At 65.2% G+C, this 16,044-nt stretch overlaps 1 protein-coding gene across 10 annotated transcripts in view; it reads right to left on the bottom strand.

Moving 5' to 3' along the window:
• The window catches only part of ARHGEF10L (Rho guanine nucleotide exchange factor 10 like), a 149,489-nt gene that overhangs the window by 61,474 nt on the left and 71,971 nt on the right, over positions 1 to 16,044 (bottom strand). For 9 of the 10 annotated variants that reach the window (XM_070458781.1, XM_070458780.1, XM_070458786.1 and 6 more), the window contains 8 exons: positions 15,696 to 15,804; positions 11,451 to 11,557; positions 9,232 to 9,309; positions 7,886 to 8,065; positions 6,944 to 7,060; positions 5,661 to 5,753; positions 4,852 to 5,025; positions 287 to 432 (listed from right to left, as the gene is read on the bottom strand). In XM_070458781.1, the coding sequence (XP_070314882.1) occupies positions 287 to 432; positions 4,852 to 5,025; positions 5,661 to 5,753; positions 6,944 to 7,060; positions 7,886 to 8,065; positions 9,232 to 9,309; positions 11,451 to 11,557; positions 15,696 to 15,804 (1,004 nt within the window). Of the gene's footprint in view, positions 1 to 286; positions 433 to 4,851; positions 5,026 to 5,660; positions 5,754 to 6,943; positions 7,061 to 7,885; positions 8,066 to 9,231; positions 9,310 to 11,450; positions 11,558 to 12,261; positions 12,452 to 15,695; positions 15,805 to 16,044 lie in introns of those variants that run through there. The other variant, XM_070458789.1, reaches the window with a different exon arrangement.

Genomic DNA, 16,044 nt, shown 5'->3' with positions numbered 1-16,044 from the left:
GATCTGGGCTGGAGACAGGGAAGAAATCCCTCTTGGATTTCAAAGTGGTCAAAACTCGGGAGGCTGTTTCGTTCTGAGGAGTTCCAGAGTTCCAGAAGAGCCCACTCTGAGCCGTGGCCAGCCATGGGCCCTCCTAGGAACTGGGATTCCAGCAGGCAAAGAGGGGTGAAGAGGAAGTCAGATAGCTGGAGCCCTCAGCCGGGCTCACACAGGACCCCGGCCGGGACAAACTGGGACGCGACAAGAGGGGTCCCCAGGGTGGGGGGTGATGGCCAGGCCCGCTTACTTGAAGTTGATGTTGGCACAGACCAGCATGTCGTTGAGTAGGAAGACCCGGCGCTCCTTGGACTTTATCAGCTGCCCGCGGTCACCGTACACAGTCTCTGTCAGCGTCTCACACAAGAGCAGCTGCCGCTGGCCCGAGGTCAGAAGCTAGGGGAGGAGACAGGGCAAGGTCAACGCCAGCATCGCTCATGGGCTGGTCCGCAGACATCACTGCGCCGAATACTCAGGATGGTCCTTCCACACCCAAAGGGGACTACGACCGGGAGAAGCGGGGGTGAGGCAGGACCATGTCCTCCACCCCTGGGGACCAGAGGCACTGACCGCCAGCCCCCTCCATCCCTGCCGGCAGCACAGCTCCGGGGCACAGAGCCACACCCTGGCCCCGAGGCACGCCGTGGAGCCCTCTGGCCAGTGCCGGGCAGCCTGCCCACACCTCGGCCTCCTCGGCTGTTCCGTGGGTAACGGCACCAAAGCTCAGGTCGCCAGGGAAACGCTTGACTGGCTACGCGACCGACAGAGCCCCAAACGGGGCTCACTCAGAATTATTAAGAACTTCAAGACAACGATGGCAGAGCATTAACCCAAATGCAGGGCCCCCTGAGTGCTGGCCCCAGGGAGCCGGCCCCACGGTGGGACACCCCACAGATGGCCCCTGTCCCCACAGCTCACGCGGCCTCAAGCAGGCAGACTCCTGGCCCGAAGGCAGGTCCCGCTCCTCACCCTGACCTGTTGACCTTACGGAAGGCCTCGTGCAGGGCTGGGAGGGCTCCGCTGGTCAGCAAGGCAGCCCTCGGACCACGCTGACCAGGCTGAAGACCTTCACGCCTCCGGGCAGGCGTGTGCCCACCCCGGGCTGACAGCAGCCAGCACGGGACCGGCATCAGAGCCAGGGACCCGCGGAAAACACGTCGTTGCGAAGGGGACTTTGCGGAGGAAGAAGAGTGTTCAGCCAAGTTCATTCCCAAAGTCAAGCACATTCTCACAACAGCCACCCCCGTCCTCCCCATCCTCGCAAGGAAAAGGGTGGATCACCCCAAAACCTCTCCTGGAGAGAAACACCCTGCCAGCCCCTAAGAACCATGTCTGTCCCAGCAGCACAGAACCCAGTGCAGCTCCGCATGCCGCTAGGGAGCCCACGCCTCCTCTCACCAGCTCGAGGGTCCCGAGGCCCCCATTCCCAGACGAGGGGACAGGGACCCCCAGGGCAAAGTAGCCTGCCAAGGCCCCCTGCTGGCTGAGCAGCAGGGCAGGCTGGAGCCGGGCCACATACACTGTCTCCAGCGCGAGGCAGCTGGCCGCACACGCGCCCGCTCCAAGCTGGGGGTGAGAGGAGTCAGGGAAAGGCCTGTGGCTCCCAACACACACACACAAAAAAAACTCAGGGTCCCCCAGGGGTCCCCCCATGACTGCAAAGGCTGGTCTCCCCCACCTCACAACTTCCACCACCCAGCTGACCACCGGCTTGTGAAAGCACAGCTGGGACCCTGAGGATAGCAGGCCCCAGAAAAGACAGCCACGTGTGCCGAGACCCGGAACGTGGGACAGGAAAGTCCCCTGCCTTCTGGCAACCACCCTCCTGCCAGTTAAGCAGATAAAAAAGAAAAAGACAAAAGAACGCTCGGATATTGCGCAAGCAGCCCCTGCAGCCAGGTCCTGAGCGGGCACATTGTGAAACGGCTGCACGGTTCCGCTCCGGGCACGCCCGGTTTCGGTTCCGCTTCTCTCTGGGGGGGCGGGCGGCGAGGGGACAGCGCCGGCTCAGAGCGGCCGAGACCCCGCCGGGGGCCAGCTCCCCTGGCCAGGGAGGGCGCGGTGTGCAGCCACCGCCACCACCCGGAACGCATCCAGCACGGCCACGTGACGATGGGGAACTCGGGCCCGGGCTGTCAGTCCGTCTCCCGACACCAGACGGGTCTCCCTGACCTCCAGCCAGAGGCCACTGCTCCTACGGCCTGGGTGTCCCCCAGTGGCCAGAGGGGAGGGGAGCACAGAAAGAGAATTCCCCCAGGTGACTGCACAGGCGTGTGAGCCGAAGCAAGAGAAGCCCTCACGGTCACAGACGCGGAGCGCAAGCAGGAGACAGAAGACGACGCCTCTCGAGCGTAAAGAGCCTCGGACGCCACACGGCGGCTGTGACTGGGCCCAAGTCGCGTGCCTGAGAGCCGTTCCGAATTAGAAGGCTGGGGGAGCCCCGCCCGGAGGTGGGGAGGAGGGACGCCCCCACCCCGGAGGCCCACCCTGGGCAACCCTGGACGAGGCACCCCTGGAGGGGGCTCCTCTCCTGTCCTATCTTTTCCTCCCAGCTCTATCCTCCTGGAACGGGTGGAGCAAACCCAGCTGCCAGCAGGTAACTTCAGGGGAAAGACCCGGATGGGGGCTGAGGGGTGCGGGCACCTGCTGCTTAGGTGACCGGCCCCACGTGAGAAGGTGGGCCACGATGCCAGCTCTTCCAACCCTTCGAGAAGATGAACAAGTCTAAATTTTGTGGGACACTTCTCCATTTCTAAATGCTGGCAACCAATTTCATCTTCTTAAAAGTCCTGTGTGGGCCTGAGTACAATTGTGCAGCCTGAATTTGGCCTGAGGTGGGACCATCTTAAGATGCAGGACCCCGAACTTAAAACACCTTGTCCTGGCCCTGCTCCACGGGCCTGCAGTACAGATCAGAGACAACAGTGGAGGTCAGAGACCATCACAGGCTATGAAGCGCGGGCCACGTGGGGAGGGCCGCGGTGCTCATGGTGACGCTCGGCAAACATCAGAAAGCTCTTCCCCCGTGGCTGAAATCCCGCTGAACTTAGTCACCGGCCTTAGTTCTGCTTTTGGGGGCACAGAGCCAGGAGGCTCCCAGTTTCTCCCCCAGATGATCTGAACACCTTCCTGTGACCCTACGCGTTGTCCCTTCCCCAGAGAACAACTCTTGTTCTTGCCAAGTGCCCTGGGGTGTGGTCACCTCCCTGCAAACCATCAGGACCAAATCCCACCCTCTACTGAGTGAGAGGGGGCGGAGCCCGGGGTGGGGGACCTCCCAGATGTGGGTGCAGCTGCAAGATGTGTGTGCCACAAGCCGCCAAGGAGACACAGGACTAAAGTTCCCTGGTGGGTGACTCCGGGAGGTGACTGATTCTCTCTGTGTTTTACAAACAGGGTTCTCTAGGGACCTCCCAGAATCCACCTATCAACACAGTGGACACAGGTTCAATCCCTGGTCCAGGAAGACTCCACACGCCTGGGAGCACCGAAGCTTGTACACAGCTGCTGAGCACCATGTTCCAGGGCCACGAGCCGCAGCTACTGAAGCCTCATGTCCCAGGGCCCACGAGCCATCCCAGGGCCCACGAGCCATGACCACCAAGCCCTGGAACCACAGCTACTGAAGCCTCATGTCCCAGGGCCCACGAGCCATGACCACCAAGCCCTGGAACCACAGCTACTGAAGCCTCATGTCCCAGGGCCCACGAGCCATGACCACCAAGCCCTGGAACCACAGCTACTGAAGCCTGCGTGTCCCAGGGCCCACGAGCCGCGACCACTGAGCCTGTGAGCTGTCTCCACTGAAGTCCAAGAGCCCGGAGCCTGTGCCCCACAAGAGAAGCCCCTGCAATGCGAGCCCGTGCACCACAACAAAGAGTAGCCCCTGCTTGCTGCAAATTAAAAAAAAAAAACCCACAAAAAAGCAAAGAATACCCATCAAAGTCAAAAACAAAATAGATAAATAATAGTTTAAAAAACAGGGTTCTCTAATAGACTCACCTGAAAGTTAAGATTTTTTTTGCTAGAATGTTTCTAAGTTGCAATCTCAAAATATGGCATGGATTTTTTTTTTTTTTTTTGGTCTTTCTTCTTAAAACCTAACACTACTAATGACACCTTGCATTAAGGTGCATTAAGGTGCATTAACTGCCACTTTGCCAGTGTTCTCCCTGGCCGTGCAGAAGCCCTGAGGGTCAGGCGCTGTCCAACTCCTTTCAGAGGAAGGTTTCAGAGGAAGCAACTGAGGTTCAGAGAGTTAGGTGAGTCCCCACAGTAAACACCAGTGGCAAAATCTGGATTCACACCCAGACTCTGCCTCCACAGCCCAGTGGTTTAAACATAATACTAGGCTATCATTTCTGGAGTTTTTACTGGCAATTCTACAGATAAATAAAATCAGCTTTTATCCTAACAATGCCTGAGTGGTAAACTAATGTGAGGGTGGCCAGGAAGGGGTCTAGTCAAGATTGCTCCTCGGGACTTCCCTGGAGGTCCAGGGGCTAAGAAGCCGCCTGCCGATGCATGGGACATCCCATGGTCTGGGAAGACCCCACAGGCCACAGGGCAACTGAGTCCACGCCCCCGAGAGCCCGTGCCCCAAAACAAAAGAAGCCTCCACGCCGCAACCAGAGAAAGCCCACAGGAAAACAAAGACCCAGCACTGTCAAAATAAATAAATAAATGTTAGGGGAGAAAAAAAGACTCATCCTCAAGGTAAGGTCTGCAGACCCCAGAGGAGCGAGGAGCCACCCCTGTCGGCCACCCGGAGGTGCTGAGAGGTGGGCGGCAGGCGGCGGGCGGGGGCGCACCCACCTTGTTGAGGCTGCTGCGGTCGCTGATGCTCTTGGTCAGCTGCTGGATCTCGGCCACCTGGTCGGCCAGCCGCTTCTGCTCATTGAGCTTCTCGGCCAGCGTCTCCAGCTCCGTGAGGGCCAGCTGAAGCGACAGTCTGTCCGGGTGGCCCCTGGGCGTGTTCTTCAGCATGTCCTGTGGGGCCCAGGGGGAGCCAGGACTGAGACCCCCACCCCAGCAGACCCTCAGCCTCTATGGTCCCCGCGGAGACCCGGCCGGACAGGGACCCAGCCGGGAGCCCGGGGAGAAACAGCCACCGCGTGAGAACGTGAAGTCACGCGACTGGGGGGACCCAGCCCGGCCCCAGTGACAGAGAGAGTGCGGAGACGACACCCACTGCTGCTGCTGTCTGCTCTGAGGACGGGGAAAGATGCTGCTGAGGCCCTCGGGGGGCTCACCTCCTGCCCGGGGACCCCCGGCAATTGGGGGGCTGACGCTCCCTCGGGAAGCCTGGAGCACCGAGACCAAAGCCCTCACAGGCCTCTCCCCCCTGCCAGGGGCCCCGAGGGCACTGGGGTTCCATGTGCCCCCCGCCGCCGTGGGCGCCTGTCCGCACCCGTCACCGGGTTCCCACCGGCAGAGGGAAAGGATGTGGTCGCACTGAATGGGCTCCACCCCAGGGGCGAGGAAAGCGGGGCTGGGGGCCGAGACCCTGCCCACCCTGCACGGCCTACGCGAGGGCTGTGGGTGACGGGACAGAGCCAGGCCTCCCACCCCGACCCCTCCAGGCACGCACCCGCCCCGGAGGCTGCCAGAACCCGCTGCGGTACCTGCAACAGGAGGATGAACTGCGGGAACCTCTGGATGGGCTTCACCATCAGTCCGTAGAGCGTGACACGGTCAGGGCTGCAAACCTGGCGTCTCTGTTGGGGGAGGCGGCGTCACTCACTGCGCGCCCCACGCGGGGGCCCGGCTCCCGCGCACAGCGTGCAGACCTGGGTCCCTCTCCCCAGGACGCTGGCCGGCCTCGGGCCTGAGGGAGGCCCCTGGGTCCGCAGCCAGGGGTCCCTGCCTCCACGGGGGCCCTCTGCACAGCCCCGCAGCCTCGGGGGCCTGCAGAACCACGTTAAGGTCTCTGGGCTAAAAGCGTAATAACTAGGACCTTCAGCCGTTTGTTCAAGAGGTCAGGCCTCTGGAAGGAGCTGAGACCACCTTTCCCTCCACGTAAAGTAAGGTGAACGGGCCCGGGCCAGGGCGGGCTGGGCACGGGGCTTCTCATTGTCCTGGGTCTCCCTTCTGTCTCCACCATGCCACCGACACATCTGCCACCTTGACACCTTGGCCCCTGCAACCCAGGGACGTCCCCACCGGCCTCCGCTTCCATCTGCGTCCACCCGAAGCTTCAGCGGCGCCCCACTGCCTGCACTATGACATCCCAGGCCCTAGGCCTGAGGCCCAGATCTACCCAAACTGAACTCAGCAGCTCTGCGCCTCTCTCCCAGGCACCCCGTGCCCCCAGGATCCAGCTGGACTTGCCTCTGACCTTTGCCCACCGCCCTGGTACCCGGAACACACTCTCCTGTCTCCCTCTGTTTCAACCCCACCATCCCCCCAGGACCCGCGTCAGATGGGACCCCGTTGAGAAAGCCCCGACCCTCCGGGATCTGGACTGTGGGTTTGTCTTCTGGGGCTGGGGGTCCTGGCCCACCTGTGCCCTCTGCTGGGCAGGGTCTCCGTCTGAATTATGACCGTGCTCTAGGGAGAGGGGGGTGGGGACGAGGCCCCACGGCTACTCCACGTGACCCCACAGTGCCGAGGCCCACCTGAAGACCCACCCAAGCCCAGCCCCTATCAGCAAGATGTCACGGCTCCCCTCCTTCCTGTCAAAGCTCCAGATCCCAAGTGGCGTATGAACCCGCTAATTCTCATCACCCCCTTAGGGGGCGGGGAGCAGAGGCTCATCTTCTCCCAGGGGACTGGGGACGCCCCAGAGGCAAGAAGAGAGGTGCCTGGACCAGAGAAACCGCGGGCAGCGGCCTGCCTCCTGAGAAGCCTCCCCGCCCTCGCACGGCGGGGCTCCATCGGGAGGGGCCCAGGTCGCCCGCAGGCCCACCTTGAGGAACTCGAGGAAAGCGGGCTTGGTGAGACACGCCTTCTTGATGATGGACATGGCGCTGGTGAAGTTGTTCACGTAGTCACTGTAGACGTCTAGCACCATGGACTTGGAGAACTGGAACAGGCAGGGGTGCCACCCGGAGGGTCACATCCAGGCGAGGGGGCGGGCTGGCGGCACCCCCACCCTCCCCGCGGGCAACAGCCCTCCCCTCCCGGGGGCTCTCGGCTAGCCTGGAGGTCAGGAAACCTGTCGCCCAGTGAGGGCCGCGGACAGGGCGCAGAGAGGCGCAGACCCCAGGTCACGGGGCAGGCGGCAGGGCCCGGGAGCTGGGCTGCGGGCAGAGGGGAGGGCGGGCCTGTGCTCCACGCACCCCCACCTCCGCGCCCCGCCACCGAGGACGGCGCTCCCGGCCGAGCCCGCAGACACACCGACCAGGGTGCTGGGCTCTCACAACAGTACTTTTTGCCTTTTAGCCCAATTGCCTAAAAGACATCAGCGCGGGCTCTGCCATCCCGACCCTCTCTCACCCAAGGCATCTCTCTGGGGCCCACAGACCTCCGTTTCAGAAACCTACAATCCCCTCCTTCCACAGATGGGGAGCTGAGCCCAGAGAGCGCGCGAGTTTGCAGGGGGCGCTGGGAACCGGCAGATCTCCCGGCGCACGACCCAGCGGGCCTGCCCTGACACCCCTCGGGGTCCTCCGGGCCGGGCCCTGCCCGGTGTGAGCGCTCCGCGGGAGACTTGAGATGGGCTAGGTGGCTGCCCACAGCGGCCAGCCTCCTGGGGGCGAGCAGTGAGCCGGCCGACTCGGGCGCTGCCACCCTCGGACCCCGCTGGCGTGGACACCAGGAGCAGGGAGGCAGGAGGCTGGCCTGAAAGACAGCCCGCGAGGGCCGCGGTGTGCGCCGCGACGGGCCGGCGGCGCTTGGCGACGCCTACCGAAGCCACGAAGAGGTCGCCGATCTTCTCGGTGGCGTCCCACTCGGCCACGCGCGAGGACAGGGCGATCTGGAACATGGAGTGGCAGTGCAGGATCTCCTTCACGCGGAAGAACACCGCCCGGCACTTGCGCACGCTCAGCGCCTTGGGCTCCATCTCCATCAGGGGGTTGCGGTAATCCTGCAGCCGGGGCGGGCGGCCGGGTGAGCCCCAGGCCCGCCCCCACTGCCCTCAGGGACCCCGGGGCCGGCAGAGCAGAACGCCGGGAGCGCTCGGCCCGCGCTCCTCGCCCGGCCGGGTCTCCGCGGACGGAACGCTCCTGAGCCTTCCAACCGTGCACAGCCCACCGCCGTGACTTCGGTGGGAAGCGGGGTTTGGGGAGACGCTGTCTGCAGAGGGCGCCGTGGAGGCAGGCCCCAGGGCTGGCCCGGAGCGGCTCTGCCTGCAACTGAGCCAGTCTGCCCGACGGAGCAGCGGCAGCGGCGTCACAGCGAGACCGAGAGCCGCGGTCTCTAGCCGGCTTCGTCAGAAACACGGGGTATCCTGTCTCCACCTGCCCGGGGTCTGGGCCCCTCCACTGTGGATCCAGACTCGGCAGGGGAAGTAAGAGTGTTCCGAGCATTCTCCCACCCCAACAGTGCCCCTCCGCGGGGTCCGTACAGACAGCCCACAGCATCCCCGACAGTCACTGTTTCAGGAATGTAAACCAAACAGGCCAGGCCGGCACACCTGGGTCATGCAAGGCTCTACTCAGCGGTTCCTGGGCATTCTGATGGCAAGGGGGGTGGGGTGAGCCCGACACCCCATCCCAGGAGCTCTGAGACAGTGGGGAGCGGTGGCCCCGCCCCAGGGATCCCAGGGATGAGGAAGCAGGATCGACTCAGGGCACCAGAGGGACCACAGTCTCAGGTCCAGGCTGGGGGCTCAGATGGGAGAGAATCTGCCTGCAGCGCAAGAGACCTGAGTTAGATCTCTGGATCAGGGCGATCCCCTGGAGGAGGGCATGGCCACCCAGTGTTCTTGCCTGGAGACTCCCATGGACAGAGGAGTCTGGAGGGCTGCAGTCCACGGGGTCACAGAGAGTCGGACACGACAGAGTGCCCTTCGGTTTTCGCTCTCAGGCCCACGGGACAGATCTCATTTCACTGAACCCCAATGTCATTTCAGAAAACCCAGTCATCCCGTACACTGGGGCACCTGAAATTCGCAGTGTTCCCCATTCGGAGGTCCTGCTGTCCCCATAGAAACACTGGCTTTTGGTGCCTTCCCTTGAAAACTGCCCACAGCCCCCAAACACTCCTTGTAACACGCCCCTGGAGGGGCTCCTGAAGCCCCTGGAGTCGTACCTGGAGGACCCGCTTCAGAGAGTCCACGTAGCTGCCCTCGCTCTGAACAATGGAGCCGAGGATGTGCCTCCGGACCACCTGCTCAGGCAGAGAGCACAGTCAGCCCCCGTGCCAACGATGCCAACAGAGCGCGGGCGAGCACCAGCCGTGGGTGGGGCACCCGGAGACGGGGAGAGGTGTCACAGCCAGCGGAGCAGCAGGAAGTCGTCTCTCCCAGAGCCACTCCTGGACCACTGGATTCTGGCAGGCTGGCACCAACTCCCAGAGCCCCAGCCCACCCCAGACAGATGCCTGTGCTCCCCAGATGGCAGCATGAGGTCCGGGGACGCGGGGACTGCAGGGTCCTGCCCGGCCTGTGCACGCCCATCCAGGGGTGGGGAGCCACCTTGCTCCTCCACGGGACGGGAGGCCTCCATCTCTGGACCACCCTTGTACAGAGCTCCTTCTTAGACAGAACTGAAATCTCAGCTCCCGCCACTTACAGATCCAATCCTTAACCGATCCCTCTCCCAGGAGACAGTCCTGAGCGTGTCCTCCCACCCGCTCAAGTGGACTCTGCTTCAGGCTAAACACCCCAGCCCTTCCCTCCCCTCTCCCCCCATCTCTCAGCCCAAATCGGTGCCTCCCCCAGGGGCAGCCCAACCAGTGCCCACTCAGGAAACCCTCACGTGGACACAGCACCACACGGGGGTGGGGGCCTTTGCTGCACACTGGAGTCACGTGGCTTCCACCCCGGACACTGAACTGCTCTGGGGCGCCACCTGGCTAGCGGGGCTTTTTAAAGCCTCCTGCTGCCCCATTGTGCAGCGAAGCTGGGACAGGGCCTATGAAAGGCGTCGTAGGTGAGTGGGGTCGTGGCCCGGGGCCGGGAGGGTGACGGACCCCCACCACGCCCCCGAGCCGTCCTGAGCGCGGCGGCGCAGGTGCCTCCCCCACCACCCGCCTCCGCCCTCCCCGCGCCGGGGCATCCTATGCCTCTCTTCCCACCGCTGTCCTGGCCTGGACCTGACTGTGCCCCCCAGGCCGTCTGACGAGCCAGCTGCCGCCCTTCAAGCTGCCCTGCGAACGGACGCTCTGTCCAGGACTCCCGGTCCCCAGGGGTGCCCAGAGCAGCCCTCAGCCTCCGCCTGCTGACGTGGGGGGCGGTCCTATGCCCCACAGGTGGCCAGCACTACCCCTGGCCTCTCTCCAGTAGACTCCAGGGGCCCCACCCCCAGCTGTGAGCACCAGCTGTTCCGGACGCGGCCAAACATCCCCTGGGAGACAAGATCACCTCCATGAGAGCCACTGGCCTGGAGCAACCAACATCGCTGCTCCAAGAAATGCAAGAGGCTCCCGACCCGGCCGACGCCAGAAAGGGGAAGCCCGGCTTCTGGGCGGGCGGGCTGGGGTCCCGCCCGGCTCTGAGCTCTGACGGTGACTCACTGCACAGGGGATGAGGCTGGGGGCCACCGCCCTGATGCTGCCAGGGCCCCAGTAGGAGAAAGAGGGAAGGAAGGAGGCAGACAGGCTCCCGAGACGAGAGGTGTGGCCGAATCTCTCATTTTCAAAAGGGGTGCGACGTCAGGATGTCCTGCCAACGCCAAACCAGCCAATCGCTCGATGTGTTTGCCGCCCCGATGTGTCTTGCTCAGAGTCCTCGTGAGCAGAGGGAGGTAGGGGCCATCCCCCGCCTCGGGGAGGGGAAAACCAGCCACGGGGGGGCCTCAGTCATGGCTCCGCCACAGGGTCCCAGGGCACGGGTGCCCCGATCTCCATATGACCCTCCAGGAGGAGGAAGACACACCCAAGAGCCAGGCTCCTGGGAAACCCGCAGTGACTCTGGGGTCTGAGCTGATGACAGGTGGGCAGACGGGGGGCCAGGCGCCCCCAGGGTCCCCTCCGAGCTGGGTGAGCTCGATGCTGCCCAGCCCTCTCTTGACTGCAGGCCTTCTCTTCAGACACCTTCGTCCTTTTGCAGAAGCCGCTCTGGTGGTCTCGGGGCTGGGCGGCGAGGGTGCCAGGGGCAGCCCCGCGCCACCCGGAACAGCAGCGCCAACCCACAGGGTCCAGTGTGGCCAGCCTGTGCGGCGGGTCGAGTGGGATCCCAGGAGGCCCCTTCCCAGCTGGGCTCTGCCACTGACCGTCGCCTCCCCTTTCAGACCCAGACGGGCGCGGTCCCAGGCAGCAGGCTGGGACCCGCTGTCCCACCCCCCGGGGACACCCACGCCCCCACAGACCTGCTGCGGGGTCAGGCCATCCGGCATGGGGCCCAGCTCCGGGGCTGGGGGTTTGATGTCCGAAACACTGACCTCCAGAAGCCCCATGTCCTCCTCCTCCGAGTCACCTGGAAAGGGAAGTGGGCTGGTGACGCGTGCCGGGCGAGAAGGACGCACCTGCTCAGACTCCAGGAGCCGGAGCCGCGGCCCCCGCAGACCAGCGTCCTGGGAAGAGCAGCTCCTCGGAGCGGCTCGGAGGGTGACAGCCCTCCTCACATCCCCTGGGGGACGCCCACCCGGACAAAGAGGTGAGGGCCGAGGAAGCGAGGGGGGAGAAGGCCACAGGGGCTCAGCTCTCAGGACCCACCCTGCCGAGTCCCTGTCCTTGCTCAGAGCCGCCCGCCTCTGCCTGCCAAAGGCCAGGCCGCCCGTGTCCCCATCACCAGGCACTAAAAATAGTTTTCTTCTGGACGCCGAAAAGAGGGAAGAATGCAAGCCCTGAGAAGAAGCTGTTTGGCTCTGTGTTTCCGTCTCCCCCCCACAAAAAAGAGACCCAAAAGGGAAAAGGCTCAGCTCGACGCCAGCAGGGGACAAGGACGCAAGTGAGGGCGGCTCTTAACGGGCAGAGCCGGGCAGACAGAGGTTCAGGCGGAGAGGCAGCCAGGCAGAGCGCGGGCCCACGAGTGGCGGACACGGCCGGGGGACACGGGGCCCTGCGGCCTGCGGCCCTGGGAGCCGGGTCAGCAGCCGGGGCGGCAGGAGGCGGCGCCGGGGAAGCGGGAGGAAAGGTGCCCGGGGCGGGGCGGGGCAGGGACAGGCTGGCAGGCCTTACCTGAGCAGGAGACGGAGGAGGAGGAGGAGGACGACGGGCCGCGTCCGGCCGCGGGGGGGTGGGCACGGGGGAGGGCCCCCTGCCCAGCCCACATGGCCCCCTGGGCCCGGCCCCGCACCCAGCCAGACCGACCAGCCCGCGGCTTCCTCTTCCCCCACGCGCCCCGGGGGAACATTCTTGGCCGGTGATTCGAGCCGGCCGCGGCTATTAATAACGCCTCTGGTGGGAGGGTCACTTTAGGAAAGGCTCCGGGCTCGCAGGCGGGGTGGGGAGGGCCCCGGGATGGGGAGGGCGACCAGGGACCGTTCTGGCCAGCCAGCCTACCCGCCCCGTCCCGGCTCCTGCCCGGCCCAGCGTTCCCTCCCTGATCAGGGCCGGGGCCTCCTGCAGCACATGCCGTGGCGGGATTAAGCCCGTTTCACAGATGAGGGGAAGGACCAGGCAAGGCCAGGAGGCCGTGGCACCAGGGCGGTAGCCAGGTCACCGAGACGCTGTCCCAGCACCAAACGCCTGCTTGCTGGGGCTCCGCCGGGAAGAAGGCCTGCCGCGCGGGGCGGGCAGCTGTGCTGGGTTCTTCCCACATACCGCTCGGTCATCCCCCCGAGGGCCCCCGACACACAGGCCCGATCAGCCCCAACGTACAGACGAGGAAGCCAAGCCACAGGGAGGCCCACGTGCACAGATTTCAGGAGGGTGCGGGGCCTCACCGCCCCCCTTGGCGTGGACGCCTGTGCTCACTGGGCCCTGAGGAGGGTGCGGGGCCTCACCGCCCCCCTTGGCGTGGACGCCTGTGCTCACTGGGCCCTGAGGGTGCGGGGCCTCACCGTCCCCCTTGGCGTGGATGCCTGTGCTCACCGGGCCCTGAGGAGGGTGCGGGGCCTCACCCCCCCCTTGGCGTGGACGCCTGTGCTCACTGGGCCCTGAGGGTGCGGGGCCTCACCGTCCCCCTTGGCGTGGACGCCTGTGCTCACCGGGCCCTGAGGAGGGTGCGGGGCCTCACCGTCCCCCTTGGCGTGGACGCCTGTGCTCACCGGGCCCTGAGGAGGGTGCGGGGCCTCACCATCCCCCCTTGGCGTGGACGCCTGTGCTCACCGGGCCCTGAGGAGGGTGCGGGGCCTCACCGCCCCCCTTGGCAGTCTGTCCTCCCCCTCGGGGTCCTGGGCCAGGACGCCCGCCTTGCTCCCCCCGTGCCACTGCCCGAGGGCTGGGTCCCTTCACTCTGTTCTCAGCCCCGATTTGCTTCCACGTCCAGACTCTTCCCACTCCCGCCAAGGTCCCGCGAGCAGCTGTCACTCCTGTTGACACGCCGCTCCCGCGTGTACCAGGGCTCCTGGGAGTGCGTCAGCTAACCGTCCCTGCACTCAGCATGGAGCAGCCTTGCGTTTAGAGGTGAGGTGGTGGACAAAGCACTTCACGATGGGTCGGGAGGGACTTCCCTGGTGCTAGCGGTTAAGACGTGTGCTCCCAGCCGGCCAGGTTGGCCTGGCAGGAACTAGTCCTGAAGCCCCAACTACAGCTCAGGAGCTGCAACTGAGAAAGGTCCAGCTCGCTGAGAGGAAGACCTCACAGGACTCAACGAGTGATCCCCTCTGCCACTAGACCCAGCCGAGCAGAATAAATACTGAACAAAGCAATGTGGGCCAGGTGAGTGTGGAGAGGCACGGTCCAGGCGGGACGCTGAAGGAGAGGCCACGGTCCCCAGGAGAGACAGGGGCCCACCAGCCGACCTGGACAAGTGGCGCCTGTGGGGACCAGCCCGGCCCCCCTCAGAGGCGCCGACCCCGGCGACTCGCCCCCCCCCCTGGCGTGGCCCTGTGCTCACCGGGCCCTGAGGAGGGTGCGGGGCCTCACCCCCCCCTTGGCGTGGACGCCTGTGCTCACCGGGCCCTGAGGAGGGTGCGGGGCCTCACCCCCGCCTTGGCGTGGACGCCTGTGCTCACCGGGCCCTGAGGAGGGTGCGGGGCCTCACCGTCCCCCTTGGCGTGGACGCCTGTGCTCACTGGGCCCTGAGGGTGCGGGGCCTCACCCCCGCCTTGGCGTGGACGCCTGTGCTCACTGGGCCCTGAGGGTGCGGGGCCTCACCGTCCCCCTTGGCGTGGACACCGTGCTCACCGGGCCCTGAGGAGGGTGCGGGGCCTCACCGTCCCCGTTGGCGTGGACACCGTGCTCACAGGGCCCTGAGGGTGCGGGGCCTCACCGCCCCCCTTGGCGTGGATGCCTGTGCTCACCGGGCCCTGAGGAGGGTGCGGGGCCTCACCGTCCCCCTTGGCGTGGATGCCTGTGCTCACCGGGCCCTGAGGGTGCGGGGCCTCACCCCCCCCCTTGGCGTGGACGCCTGTGCTCACCGGGCCCTGAGGAGGGTGCGGGGCCTCACCGCCCCCCTTGGCGTGGATGCTTGTGCTCACCGGGCCCTGAGCCCTCACCCCCGGCCTCACTCCAGCCAGAGGAAGCCTCTTCCGTCCCCTCCACGCCTGTGTGTCCCCCGGCAAGACACTCACCCACTCTGTGTCTGTTCCCTCACGTCCAGGTGGGAACAGGACAGCCCTCTGCACCGGTCTGGTGCTTATAAGGATTGAATGAGAAGCTGTAAAGCTCTTAGCAGAGTGCCTGGCATCCCAGCAGTTGCTCCACGAATGCTGACTTCCTGACCGTCTGTTCCTCCCCACCTCCGGCGGCTCCTCGGCCAGGAGCGCCCGTCCTCCCCCCGTGCCCTGCCCGAGGGACCTGGGTCCCCTTCTCCTCTGCTCTCAGCCCCGATCTTTCATTCCCACGTTCCAGACTCACTTCCCCCAGCTCCCGCCATGGTACCCCGCCGAGCAGCTGGTCACTTCCTGTTGACACGCCCGCCTCCCGCAGTGTACCAGGCGCTCCTGGAGGCAACTCAGCTAACAGCGTCCCTGCACTCAGCATGGAGCAGGGCACTTAGCAGGGTTTAGAGAGGGGTGAGTGGACAAAGGCACATTCAAAGATGAGGTCGGGAGGGACTTCCCTGGTGGCTCAGCGGTTAAGACGTTGTGCTCCCCAGGCCGGGGGCCAGGGTTCGGTCCCTGGGCAGGGAACTAGATCCTGAAAGCCCCAACTACAGCTCCCAGGAGCTGCAACTGAGAAAAGGTCCAGCTCGCTGAGAGGAAGACCTCACAGGACTCAACGAGGATCCCTCGTGCCACAACTAAGACCCAGCCGAGCCAGATAATAAATACTGAAACAAAAAGCAATGATGAGGCCAGGTGAGTGTGAGAGGCAGGAGGTCCAGGGCAGGGACGCTGAAGGGAGAGGCCCACGGTCCCCAGGAGAGACAGGGCCCACCAGCCGGAGCCTGGGAAACAAGCTGGCGCCTGTGGGGACCAGGCCCAGGCCCCCCCATCAGAGGCGCCCAGACACCCGGCGACCTCGCCCCGCCCGCCCACCGGGCCCGCCTGCCTCCGGTGCCTCACCCAGGACATCCCTCCTGTGCAGAAAGGACACTTTGCGCATGACGGCGAGCCGTGTCTTCTCCAGCCCGTCCTTCGTCCCGCTCCTGGCCGCCTTCATGAGCTGCGTCATCTGGGCAGAGGCAGAGGGGCTCGTCAGGGATGTGGGGCGGGCCTGGGGACACCCACCACCACCCAGGGCCGCCGGGCCGGGCTACACACGTGGGGAGCCCAGAGCGGCGCCCCCAGGGTGCTGGCAGCTGAGGCCAAGGGCGGGGCCACCCCAAGGCCTCCAGGGAAGGGGCTCACGTCGTGGGGGGCCTCCCTGGGGTCACCCTCTCAGGGCAAGAGGATTTCCTCACCCAGATTTCTC

This window comes from Odocoileus virginianus, chromosome 30 (assembly GCF_023699985.2).
Source record: "Odocoileus virginianus isolate 20LAN1187 ecotype Illinois chromosome 30, Ovbor_1.2, whole genome shotgun sequence".
NCBI classification, from domain to species: Eukaryota; Metazoa; Chordata; class Mammalia; order Artiodactyla; family Cervidae; genus Odocoileus; species Odocoileus virginianus.
This window is presented reverse-complemented; position numbering and strand designations above follow the sequence as displayed.